At 51.3% G+C, this 12,791-nt stretch overlaps 1 protein-coding gene across 2 annotated transcripts; it reads right to left on the bottom strand.

Moving 5' to 3' along the window:
* Window positions 1-1,398: 1,398 nt before the first annotated feature.
* Window positions 1,399-12,171, bottom strand: LOC147096814 (potassium channel subfamily K member 13-like). Of its 2 annotated transcripts, XM_085973459.1 has the most exons (3): window positions 11,568-12,171; window positions 3,119-3,516; window positions 1,399-2,992 (listed from the first exon to the last, which is right to left on the bottom strand). In XM_085973459.1, the coding sequence occupies exons 1-3, from the start codon at window positions 11,920-11,922 to the stop codon at window positions 2,627-2,629; spliced, it is 1,119 nt and encodes a 372-aa protein (XP_085829585.1). In that variant the 5' UTR covers window positions 11,923-12,171; the 3' UTR covers window positions 1,399-2,626. The 2 variants fall into 2 exon arrangements, with proteins under 2 accessions (XP_085829585.1, XP_085829584.1); XM_085973458.1 differs by having other exon boundaries at window positions 1,399-3,516; window positions 11,568-12,170.
* Between the last annotated feature and the right edge of the window lie 620 nt (window positions 12,172-12,791).

The following is a 12,791-nucleotide window of genomic DNA, read 5'->3' as shown; positions in this document are numbered from 1 at the left end:
CGGTGGCCTGGCCAATATACCAGCGTCTAAAAACAGATGGTCTGGTCATTTATCTCATTGCTGTGTGCGGGAGCACAAACTGGCTGCCGCGTTTCCTACATTACATAGAGCTATACAGCACAGAAAGAGGCCCTTCGGCCCATCGTGTCCGCGCCGGCCGTCAAGCCCCGTCTATTCTAATCCCATTTTCCAGCACTTGGTCCGTAGCCTTGTATGCTATGGCGTTTCAAGTGCTCATCTAAATGCTTCTTGAATGTTGTGAGGGTTCCTGCCTCTACCACCCTTTCAGGCAGTGAGTTCCAGATTCCAACCACCCTCTGGGTGAAAAAGTTTTTCCTCAAATCCCCTCTAAACCTCCTGCCCCTTACCTTGAAACTATGCCCCCTGATTATTGACCCCTCTACTAAGGGGAAAAGTTCCTTTCTATCCACCCTATCTATGCCCCTCATAATTTTGTACACCTCAATCAGGTCCCCCCTCAGCCTTCTCTGCTCTAAGGAAAACAACCCCAGTCTGTCCAGTCTCTCTTCATAGCTGAAGCGCTCCAGCCCAGGTAACATCCTGGTGAATCTCCTCTGCACCCTCTCCAATGCAATCACATCCCTCCTGTAGTGTGGTGACCAGAACTGCACACAGTATTCCAGCTGTGGCCTAACTAGCGTTTTGTACAGCTCCATCATAACCTCCCTGCTCTTATAGTCTGTGTCTCGGCTAATGAAGGCAAGTATCCCATATGCCTTTTTAACCACCTTATCTACCTGTCCTGCTGCCTTCAGGGATCTATGTACATGCACACCAAGGTCCCTCTGATCCTCTGTCCTTCCTAGGGTCCTACCATTCATTGTGTATTCCCTTGCCTTGATAGTCCTCCCAAAATGCGTCACCTCACACTTTTCAGGGTTAAATTCCATTTGCCACTGTTCTGCCCATCTGACCAACCCGTCTATATCGTCCTATAGCCTGAGGCTTCCCTCCTCGCTATTTACCACTCCACCAATTTTCGTGTCGTCTGCAAACTTACTGATCATACCTCCTACATTCATATCTAAATCATTAATGTACACTACAAACAGCAAAGGACCCAGCACCGATCCCTGCGGTACACCACTGGACACAGGCTTCCAGTCACAAAAACAACCTTCGACAACAGTGAATACACTTCAAAAAGTACTTCATTGGCTGTAAAGCACTTTGGGACGTCCCGAGGTCGTGAAAGGCGCTATATAAATGCAAGACTTTCTTTCTATTCTCCTACAGTTATGCATTGCTATTCACAGTATGGGAACCCTATTGTATGTTCCTATAATCTTCAAATTCTTTCACAAGAAAATATTCATCTTGATAATAAAAGCTGACATTTCAGTTGCTAAAACTATATTGGACGATATTAATGTGGCATTTTCGAACAGATATATGTTTTATTTACAGTAGTAAAAACATTTACAGATGCCTTCTACAGTCTTGTAATAGATTTTACACGACCTTGTAGGTTGAGCATGACTTATACGAGCCATCTCCCTGTGTAATTCAAGTGGTTCCCAGAATATATAGCAAGCTCCACATAGTTCGGTGTTACTGGCTGTATTAAGTACATGATCTCTGCACTCTCCAATTCTGGCCTCTTGAGCATCCCCGATTTTAATCACTCCACCATTGGCGGCCGTGCCTTCAGCTGCCTGGGCCCCAAGCTCTGGAATTCCCTCCCTAAATTCTCCGCCTCTCCCTCCTCCTTTACGACACTCCTTAAAACCTACCTCTTTGATCAAGCATTTGGTCACCTGCCCCAATAAATTCTCGTCCTTGTTTTCAAATCCCTCCATGGCCTCGCCCCTCTCTACCTCTGTAATCTCCTCCAGCCCCACAACCCTCCAAGATATCTGCGCTCCTCTAATTCTGGCCTCTTGAGCATCCTCGATTTTAATCGCTCCACCATTGGCGGCCGTGCCTTCAGCTGGCCTGGGCCCTAAACTCTGGAATTCCCTCCCTAAACCTCTCCAGCACTCTCTCCTCCGTTCAGACGCTCCTTAAAACCGACCTCATTGACCAAGCATTTGATCACCTGTCCTAATGTCTCCTGATGTGGCTCGGTGTTTGATTTTGATTGGTAACGTTCCTGTGAAGCGCCTCGGGAACGTTTTACTATATTAAAAGGCGCTATATAAATGCACGTTGTTGTTAGGAGAAAGCCCAGTTATCTCCCCTCCTTTCCTGAAGTGCGGGCACCCTCAGCTGTTTCGACTACCCGGCTGTTCCTATTGAGCGCGAGCCTTGGCTGTGCATGCTTGCTTTGGGAGACCATCTCAGGAGCGACTGAAGATGAAGTCCGCGGCTATACTTAACCAGCAGGCGGAGGGGCTGGGCTTCAATCAGCGGCAGGGGACCCCCGGCTGATTTGTCTGGTACTTTGGCCAACTCGCTGAGGCAGGTCTAAGCGGCCCCCCCCCCTACCACCACTGCCCCGGTTCGAGATCAACTACCTCAGCGCAAAGCGGCCGATCAAGTCTTGGACCGTCCTGGCAGTACCCTTTACTATTCAGCAAAGGTGACGAGCGAGAGACTGAGTGTGTCAGTCAGCTGCACCACCGACCTCGCCTCCGTTTACTGATACGGCATCCCAGCCACGAGGCTACCTATCCACACTCGTCTCTGCCAACCGATTGTTCATGATCGCCAAGGCGCCGACGCCACCAGAGAAGCCGTTGTAGCGCGAGTAGCTTTGCCGGGGCCCGCCGACGGCAGTCTCAGAGAGTTGCTTCTGCATTATAGCCAAGGAGACCTTGTTGGAAGCCAAAAAGTCTTTGACGGAGATCATCTCCCCCGACATCCGGCGCCCGTCCGTCTCGCTGTCGCACACCGTCTCCACGGAGACTTCGTGCCTTCTGGCCTTGACAGTTGCCGGATGCACGGCGTTCCAGTGCCCCCTCGCCGTCCTCTTGCTCTGGCACCGCCGACAGCACCGACACTCCATCTTCTTCAGGATCCAGTTGAGGAACTGCTTGATGACAATGGAGGAGACATTGAACAAGGAATAGATGCAGCACACGCCCATCAGTATGAGCAGAAAGTTCCCCGCCCGGTACAAGCTTTGGTGGGCGTAGGCCGCCCTTTGGCTGCTCACCAAATCACCGAAACCGATGGTGCTGAACGCCACAAAGCAGAAGTACAGGGACTCGGCGTAGGTCCAGCCCTCGACGGGCGAGTACATCGCCGACGCGCAGCAGGAGATCACGATCGACGCCATCCCCAGTATCAGCATGACGTAGTAGACAGAGGGCTTCCAGCCATCCAAGCTGTCCACCTCTCCAGAGTGCCGGGAGCCTCTGCGGTCGGGCGGCTCCGCCAGCCCACTCTGCTGCAACTGCCTCTCGTGGAACCACCGCAAGATGTAGGCCAGCAGCGTGATGATCCGCTCCAGGAACAGGTTGAAGAACAAGATGGTGGCGGCACAGCCGACCAGGCCGTAGAAGATGAGGAAGATTCTGCCACCGATCGTCGCCGGCGTGGTCATCCCAAACCCTGCGGGGGGGAGATCAAATGAGGATTGTAAGCGTCAAAAAAGTATTTCGTATCTCCGCTGCAACTGGGGCCGCTTGCGTCTCAGTCCGCTCCACTTTGGAGCCAGTTCAGGCCTCGACAACCAGTTCACTCCCTGAACATTAACATAGCGAAACAAAGGCTGTAAAGTGATTATCAGAGTATTGATCAGAGGGTGTGAACTGCGGACAGACCTTTCTATAACTGGGGAATAAAACTGGCCAAGGGTCCTGCTCGAGCACAAAAATCTAGGCCGACGCTCCCAGTGCAGTACTGAGGGAGTGCCGTCTTTCGGATGAGATGTTTAACCGAGGCCCCGTCTGCTCTCTCAGGTGGAAGAGGAGCAGGGGAGTTACCCCCTGGTGTCCTAGGGCCAATATTTATCCCTTAATCAACATAACAAAAACAGATGATCTGATCATTATCACGTTGCTGTTTGTGGGAGCTTGCTGTGCGCAAATTGGCCGCCGCGTTTCCCACATTACAACAGTGACTCCACTTCAAAAAAAGTATTTCATTGGCTGTAAAGCGCTTTGAGATGTCCAGTGGTCGTGAAAGGCGCTATAGAAATGCAAGTCTTTTTTCTTTTTTTTTTGCTCCTCTGCTGCTCACAGTGGAGCTTCCTCTGACAGCACGATTTCTGTAATGAGAGGCTTGAAATAAGAGTTTCCATCGGGAGGTTTGTCATAAGAGACGAGTACGGTGGGAGGTCTGTAATGGCAGAGTTCAGGACAAGAGGTCCAGGATAGGAATTGGTGGACGAGAGGGTTCGAGTACAGGAACAAGGATGTCTTGCTGCAGTTGTACAGGGCCTTGGTGAGGCCGCACCTTGAGTATTGTGTGCAGTTTTGGTCGCCTTATCTGAGGAAGGATGTTCTTGCCATGGAGGGAGTGCAGCAAAGATTCCTGCCATCCCAGGTATCAGTCTGGTGAATGATGTATGAGGAGAGATTGGGTCGATTGGACTTATACTCGCTGGAGTTTAGAAGAATGAGAGGGGATCTCATTGAAACTTATAAAATTCTAACAGGACTAGACAGACTAGATGCAGGATGTTCCCGATGGCCGGGGAGTCCAGAACCAGGGGTCACAGTCTAAGGATAAGGGGTAAGCCATTTAGGACAGAAATGAGGAGGAATTTCTTCACCCAGAGAGTGGTGAACCTGTGGAATTCTCTACCACAGAAGGCAGTGGAGGCCAATTCATTAAATATATTCAAGAAGGAGTTGGATATATTTCTTAAGGCTAAAGGGATCAAGGGATATGGGGAGAAAGCAGGGACCGGGTACTGAATTTGGATGATCAGCCATGATCTGATTGAATGGCGGAGCAGGCTCGAGGGGCCGAATGGCCTACTCCTGCTCCTATCTTCTATGTTTCTATGAATTGCTAAATCCATGTCCCAATGCTGTGCTGCGTCATCGAGACCAATAAGATCCCAGCTTCCACCCCTGGTCTATTCGGAGTGAGCTGGTGTCAACTGGGACTCCAGCCCGAGTGCCACAATTGGCCTCAGCACCCCCCCGCCCCCCCCCCCCCGGGGCCAAGGAGAGGAGACAATGAGCCAGGATTCCCACCCCGTTCCTGATCACTGTCCTGCGACTCCTTGCTGGGAAGAATGTGTGTGTGTGTGTGTGTGTGTGTGTGTGTGTGTGTGTGTGTGTGTGTGTGTGTCAGCCGAGGCCAGAATTAGGCTTGTGTGTGATGCACACTGCAGTGGAACAGCTGCTGAATGTCACGTAAATAATGGGCCTCTTTTGGAAGGCAGTCGGCTGCACGTTGAACCAGTGGCTTAGGAGAGGTCCGGCCGAACACTGGAAGGAAAAAAATCCAGGAAACTCGTGCTGTAGAGTGCAGCAACAACAACTTGTATTTATATAGTGCCTTTAACATAGTAAAACGCCCCATTGCGCTTCATAAGAGCATAATCAGATAAAATTTGACACGGAGCCAGATAAGGAGATATCGGGACAGGTGACCAAAAGCTTGCTCAAAGAGGTAGGTTTTAAGGAACGTCTTAAAAAGGGGAAGAGCGAGACGGAGAGGTTTAGGGAGGGAATTCCAGAGCTTAGGGCCCAGGCAGCGATTAAAAGCAGGGAAGCGCAAGAGGCCAGAATTGGAGGAACACAGAGATCTTTTGGGGGGGGGGGGGGGGGGGCGAGGCCACGGAGGGATTTGTAAACAAGGATGAGAATTTTAAATTTGAGGCGTTGCCGAACGGGGAGCCAGTGAAGCTCGGCGAGCACAGGGGGGGGGTGACGGGCGAACGGGACTCGGAGCGAGTTAGGACACGGGCGCAGCAGAGTTTTGGATGAGCTGAAGTTTACGGAGGGTGCGAGGTCGGCCGGGAGTGCGTCGGAACGGTCGAGTCTGGAGGTAAAGAAAAGGCAAGGATGAGGGTTTGAGCGGCGGATGAGCTGAGGCAAGGGGCGGAGAGGTTTGCAGTCGCAGATTGAACAAGGGTGTATTTTTCAAAGTCCCCGACAGTTGTGCAAGTGTCGTCACCTCGTATTAAATCAGCATTAAGAGCTGGTTCTCCATTTGCAGAAACTTTTATGTGGAAATACTAATTAATGACGTTCGATATAACCTTTTGCTTTATGGCCCCAGCTGTCGATTTGTTTGAATTCCTCGCACCCGTGGTACTCGGGTATTGCTAATGGACCATATTTTAATTCCTTTCTGCTATTAATGCATCATTTGATGATACTGTGGAATATATGAGTGCCGCAGAAAAGGCAGATCGACAGAACTGGAGTTAATTATTCACTTCCGTTATAGACCTGAGGTTCTGATAAGTAACGGAAAAAAATCAAACGGCATGTTTCCTGCCCACGCCTCCTCGAGTTATTGCAGTTTAAAGAAATACGTATGCTGGCCCAGAGCAAAGAGCCGGCACGGGTGTGTACTGCCCACTCATGGCTGTGTGGGTAACTGCACCACCCGGTGTGGTACTGAGGCACACAGCAACAGCGAGGAGCCAGGTTCAATCTCTGGTCTGAGTTAACCAATCTCAGTTAGTGCAGCGGATGGAGGCCACTGTAACTATCTTCAGAGCCCCTGGGTTAGGGAGGGGAAAATCATCCAGGATTGCATCCAGTGACCACCCCCCCAACCCCTCTGGGGTGTGTCTCTCTGTGTGTATGTTGCTGCTGCTGCACTCCATGATTGTACCATCTGCGCGAGTCGTTACAGTGAATGTTGGCAGGATATTCACCATGGCAGCGATCTTAGCAGAGCCCAATCCTGCCTTCACCCAACACACACACCCACAGACACTGATACACACACACACATAGACATAGACACAGACACACACTCGCGCACCCACAGCAATGTCCATTGGCTATAATCAGGGGCAGGAACCCTGGCGGATTCTTCCCTCCACCCCAGGGATGTTTGGCCCACTTTCAGCACCAAATGCCAAACTGACTGAGAACAGCTAACTCAGCACAGATGGGGTGTTGGGGGGGGGGGGGGTCAAAGCGGCGACGCCCCCGGGCTGGACGCCTCAATACCCCAGTGCGCAGAAACGTTTGCTCACAGGGCTCCCATATTTAGAGCAAATCAAATCCCATTGTGGGGACCATTTTGGAGAAATTGCACGAAAGAGGATTTGGCATTGCGAATTCGTTCATTATTTCACTCAACCAGAGTCTTCATTAACATATACGAATAATGGGGATATTTTGTCGGGAGATTGGTCAGGAGTTGGCCGCTTCACACCATTTGTTGGCAATTTCCATTGATCTCGCACTGAGGTTACAGCAGGAGATCAGGAGAACTGAGAGCTTATACTGATCAGGAAAGGCTGGACAGACTGGGGCTCTGTTCTCTAGAAAAGAGGTTGAGGAGTGAACTGATAGAGGTCTTTAAAGATTATGAAGTGGTTTGATAGGGTAGACATAGAGAAGATGTTTCCACTTGCAGGGGAGACTAGAACTAGGGGCCATAAATATAAGATAGTCACTAACAGACCCCTTGGTCTCTCCTTCCTCCTACAATCTACAGGCTCTTAAAACTCAAGCTGGGCATCAGGACATCCTAGATTTGTCTTGTCTGCAGTCTGTGTTGGCCGTGGCTCAGTGGGTGGCACTGTTGCCTCTGAGTCAGAAGGTTGTGGGTTCAAGTCCCACTCCAGAGACTCGGGCACAAAAGTCTAGGCTGACACGGCAGCGCAGCACTGTGGGAGGGTTTTTTTTTTTTATTGCTTCCTGGGATGTGGGCGTCGCTGGCAAGGCCAGCATCTATTGCCCATCCCTAATTGCCCCACGTGGTGGTGAGCCGCCTTCTTGAACCGCTGCAGTCCGTGTGGTGGAGTTACTCCCACAGTGCTGTTAGGGAGGGAGTTCCAGGATTTTGACCCAGCGATGATGAAGGAACGGCCGATATATATCTAAGTCAGGATGGTGTGTGACTTGGAGGGGAACTTGGAGGTGGTGGTGTTCCCATGCACCTGCTGCCCTTGTCCTTCTAGGTGGTAGAGGTCGCGGGTTTGGGAGACGCTGCCGAAGAAGCCTTGGCGAGTTGCTGCAGTGCATCGTGTAGATGGTACACACTGCAGCCACGGTGCGCCGGTGGTGGAGGGAGTGAATGTTTAAGGTGGTGGATGAGGTGCCGATCAAGCAGGCTGCTTTGTCCTGGATAGTGTCAAGCTTCGAGTGTTGTTGGAGCTGCACTCATCCAGGCAAGTGGAGAGTATTCCATCACACTCCTTACTTGTGCCTTGTAGATGATGGAAAGGCTTTGGGGAGTCAGGTGGTGAGACACTCGCCGCAGAATACCCAGCCTCTGACCTGCTCTTTTTGCTACAGTATGTGTGTGGCTGGTCCAGTTAAGTTTCTGGTCAATGGTGACCCCCCAGGATGTTGATGGTGGGGGGATTCGGCGATGGTAATGCCGTTGAATGTCAAGGGGAGGTGGTTAGACTCTTGCTTGTTGGAGACAGTCATTGCCTAGCACTTCTGTGGCGTGAATGTTACCTGCCACTTATCAGCCCAAGCTTGAATGTCGTCCAGGTCTTGCTGCATTCGGGCATGGACTGCTTCATTATCTGAGGAGTTGCGAACTGAACACTCTGCAATCATCAGCGAACATCCCCACTTCTGTTGAAGATGGTTGGGCCTAGGACACTGCCCTGAGGAACTCCTGCAGCGATGCTCTGGGGCCGAGATGATTGACCTCCAACAACCACAACCATCTTCCTTTGTGCTAGGTAGGAGTCCAGCCAGTGGAGAGTTTTCCCCCCGATTCCCATTGACTTCGGATGAGACGTTAAACCGAGACCCCGTCTGCCCTCTCAGTTGGATGTAAAAGATCCCATGGCGCCATTTCGAAGAAGAGCAGGGGAGTTCTCCCTGGCGTCCAATGTTCCCGTTAATCCACACAGCTGCCTGGAGGTCCTGCGCAGCCGACACACTGGCATTTAAATGGGACATTTCGCGCATGCGCATGTACAAACCGTTAAGAGGGACCACCCACCCAAAAATAAAATTAGGGGGAAACATTGCTGGTGTCCTGACCAATATTTATCAGTCAACCAACATCACTAAAAAACAGATTATCTGGTCATTATCCTTTGCTGTTTGTGGGCTCTTGCTGTGCGCAAATTGGCAGCTGCGTTTCATACATTACAACAGTGACTACACTTCAAAAAGCACTTCATTGGCTGTGAAGCACTTTGGGACGTCCGGAGGTCGTGAAAGGCGCTGGAGAAATGCAAGTCTTGCTTTCTTCCTCCAACATTCTGTCTATTTGCGGCATTATTTCATGTTAGAGATGCTGTATAAACTCGCACACTGCTGTACCCCCCCCCCCTCCTTGAGCAAGGTTTATGATTTTAAAAATAACCTCACATAGTTGGGCTGAAATGTTAGTGCAGATTAATGGCCTCGCCCCCTCCCTATCTCTGTAATCTCCTTCAGCCCCACAACCCCCACTGAGATATCTGCGCTCCTCCAATTCTGGCCTCTTGAGCATCCCTGATTATAATCGCTCAACCATTGGCGGCCGTGCCTTCAGCTGCCTGGACCCCGAGCTCTGGAATTCCCTCCCTAAACCTCTCCGCCTCTCTTTCCTCCTTTAAGACGCGCCGTAAAACCGACCTCTTTGACCAAGCTTTTGGTCACCTGCCCTAATTTCTCCTTATGTGGCTCGGTGTCAAATTTTGTTTTGATAATGCTCCTATGAAGCGCCTTGGGACGTTAAAGGCGCTATATAAATACAAGTTGGCATTCTTGTTGTTATTCTTGAAAAGGTGGCCAAAACAATTTTGTCCGAATCTATTAAGTCATTGTCCACTAATATCAGAGATTGCGACCTCACCCTGCCTGCGTGTCTAGTTTTCTCTGGGCTGCCTTGGGACAGAGGGGAGGGAGGCAGGAGGTGAAGAGTCAAGTCAGCAAGGTGGAAGGGGGAGTAGATTGGGCAGAAGAGTGGCCACGTCAGGGTCCGGGAGCAGAGCATCAGCCGAGAAAAGTGTGTGCGACGGAGGGAGGAACGGCAAGGTGCAAATACAAAATAAAATGGTGCAATGCGTTTAGCGAGGGTTACACCCAGTCAGTCTTTTGGCTAATAGCCTCTGGTAGAAATAACTGCATGTATTTTGAAAGCTGCAGTTCGCCCTCTCTCGGTGACTCAGTTGCTAAATGCACCACCCAGCATATGGTTCAATTTATGGTCTGTTAGCTAATCAACCTGGGGAGGCGGCACCGGTGGTCTACTTGGTCTCTGCGTCCCTGAGCTAGGGGTCCGGTGTTGGGGGGGGGGGGGGTTCCCTGCTCCTGCTCACTATCCAGTGACTCCCCGAAAATTGTTTTGCAGGGCTATGAGGGAAGGGCAGGGGAGTGGGACTAACTCGAAAGCTCTTTCAAAGAGCAGACACAGGCACGATGGGCCAAATGGCCTTCTTCCGTGCTGCATCATTCAATGGTTCCAACTCCTGGTGGAAAGTGGACGCATGTGAATGTCGGGTGGGGAGGCTGGCGACGGGGGATGTGATGCCTCCCGTTGTTGACCAGCCTGCCCACACACAGGTGAACAATGCCCACTGGAAGGTACCGGGGAGCAGTGGGGTCTCGTGGAAACTCGAACGTTGCCCCCGACCCGGGCCAGCACTTTCAGGAGAGATGGGGAAGAAGACTTGTAGGAAGAATAGAGATGGAGGAGGAAGGAGTTAAAAAAGTAGAGACAGCAAAAAAATCAGGAAGAAAAAAAAAATCAGAATTGAGTGTGTTAATCTTCGTTGTGTTTGTGCTGTTGTGTTGTAAAGCAGTTCAGGAAATTACAGGGCGATAAAAGTTTGGAAAATTCAATTTAGAGACTGTCTCAGTATCACACCAATTAAAAGGCTTTTCATTCCGGTGGAATCAATTGCAGATTCCGTTTTCACTTGGAGAACATGCTTCAGGGGATATTAAAATCAACATCAACCTTGTAAATCATTTCAGCTAAACATTCGTTCAGGGAAATAACCTGCGAATGAAATGCATTAAGCACAGAACACAGTTGTGTGGCTCGGTGGGCAGCACCCTCGCCTCCGAGTCAGACGGCTGTGGGTTCAAGTCCCCACTCCAGAGACTCGAACACAAAAGTCCAAACTGACGCTTCTAGTGCGGTGCTGAGGGAGTGCCGCACTGTCGGAGGTGCCGTCTTTCGTATGAGACGTTAAACCGAGGCCCCTGTCTGCCCTCTCAGGTGGACGTAAAAGATACTATTTCGAAGAAGAGCAGGAGAGTTATGCCCTGGCCAATATTTATCCCTTAATCAACATCACTAAAAAAAACAGATCATCCAGTCATTATCACATTGCTGTTTGTGGGAGCTTGCTGTGCAAATTGGCTGCCACGTTTCCTACATAGCAACAGTGACCACACTTCAGAAATTATTTCATTGGCTGCAAAGCGCTTTGGGAGGTTTGAAAGGGGTGATAGAAATTCTTTCCTGGAGTCTGGTGTCTAGTCTACAGGGCTCCTTCCACTCGTGGCTGCTCTGGAACCTGTTGCAGGGAATCAGTAAAAGAGACACACACTGACCTATGGTGGACACCACCGTCCCGACAAAGTAAAAGGCTCCTGTGAAGTCCCACCTGGGTCGCAGGGCGTCCACCCTGATCCCCGCCGCGTTGGCTTCCTCGTACTCCCGGAGGAAGGCGCCCAGCTCCCCGCGGCTGAGGTTGTGGCTCCGGCTGAAGTTGGCCAGCCTCCGGCTCCACGCCCGCTGCGCCCGGAGCTCCAGCGGTCGCTCGATGGCCGAGAAGACGGCCGCCCCGCCCAGCAGGTAGAGCAGGATGAAGAGGGCGAGCAGCGCGAAGCGGGCGTTGTCCTCGTTGAGCCTGAGGGATGTGGGGCAACAGCCTCTGCCTCCTCCTCCTGCTCCCCTCCCTGCCATGGCTCAGCACTTGTCACAGGCTGGAGAGAGGCTTGGCTGCATGTTGACTCCTCGCTGGCCAAACGCATTGGCTTCTTGGCTACGCTCAGACCTCGCACTCGCCTGCCAACCAGCACCGCCACTTGAGCGCTAGCAGCCTCTTGCGATTCCATATATGGAACAAAGGGGAATCTCCCCAACTCTTAAAGCTGGTGTTCAACCTTGACTGACAGCACCAGGGCTTCCATTCCGAGAAGCTGAATCAGAAAGCTTACTTTAAAATAAAACTTCTCCCCCCCCAAAAATGGTTTAGTGGCCATTCTCCAAGGACCCCACCCAATGAAAGATAGACTTGCATTTCTACAGGCCTCCCAAAGCGCTTTACAGCCAATGAAGTACTTTTTTTTTGAAGTGTGGTCACTGTTGTAATGTGGGAAACGCGGCAGCCGATCTGCGCACAGCAAGCTCCCACAAACCGCAATGTGTTGATGAGCAGGCCATCGGTTTTAGGCGTCGGTTGACTAGGTCACCCAGGAGTGGCGGGCCCTCTTCTTGAACTGCTCCTGTCCTTGTGGTGACGGTCTTCTCTTCTTAGGCAGTCCCTCGGAACCGAGGATGACTTGCTTCCACGTTAAAAATGAGTTCGCAGGTGACTGATGAGTCCAATGCGGGACCCACAGTCTCTGTCACAGGTGGGGCAGACGGTGGTTGAAGGGGCGGGTGGGTGGGGTGCTTGGGTTGATGTGCGCTCCTTGCGCTGCCTGCGCTTGGCTTCCGCTTGCTCCCGGCGAAGAGACTCGAGGTGTTTGGCGCCTTCCCGGATGCTTCTCCTCCACTTTGTGCGGTCTTGGGCCAGGGATTCCCAGGTGTCGGGGGGGATGTTGCACTTT

The sequence above is a fragment of the Somniosus microcephalus genome, chromosome 34, assembly GCF_052327205.1.
Source record: "Somniosus microcephalus isolate GS21.2 chromosome 34, FLI_Smic_1.0, whole genome shotgun sequence".
In the NCBI taxonomy this organism is placed as follows: Eukaryota; Metazoa; Chordata; class Chondrichthyes; order Squaliformes; family Somniosidae; genus Somniosus; species Somniosus microcephalus.
Note: the sequence above shows the minus strand (reverse complement) of the source record. Positions and strands in the feature narration are given on the sequence as shown.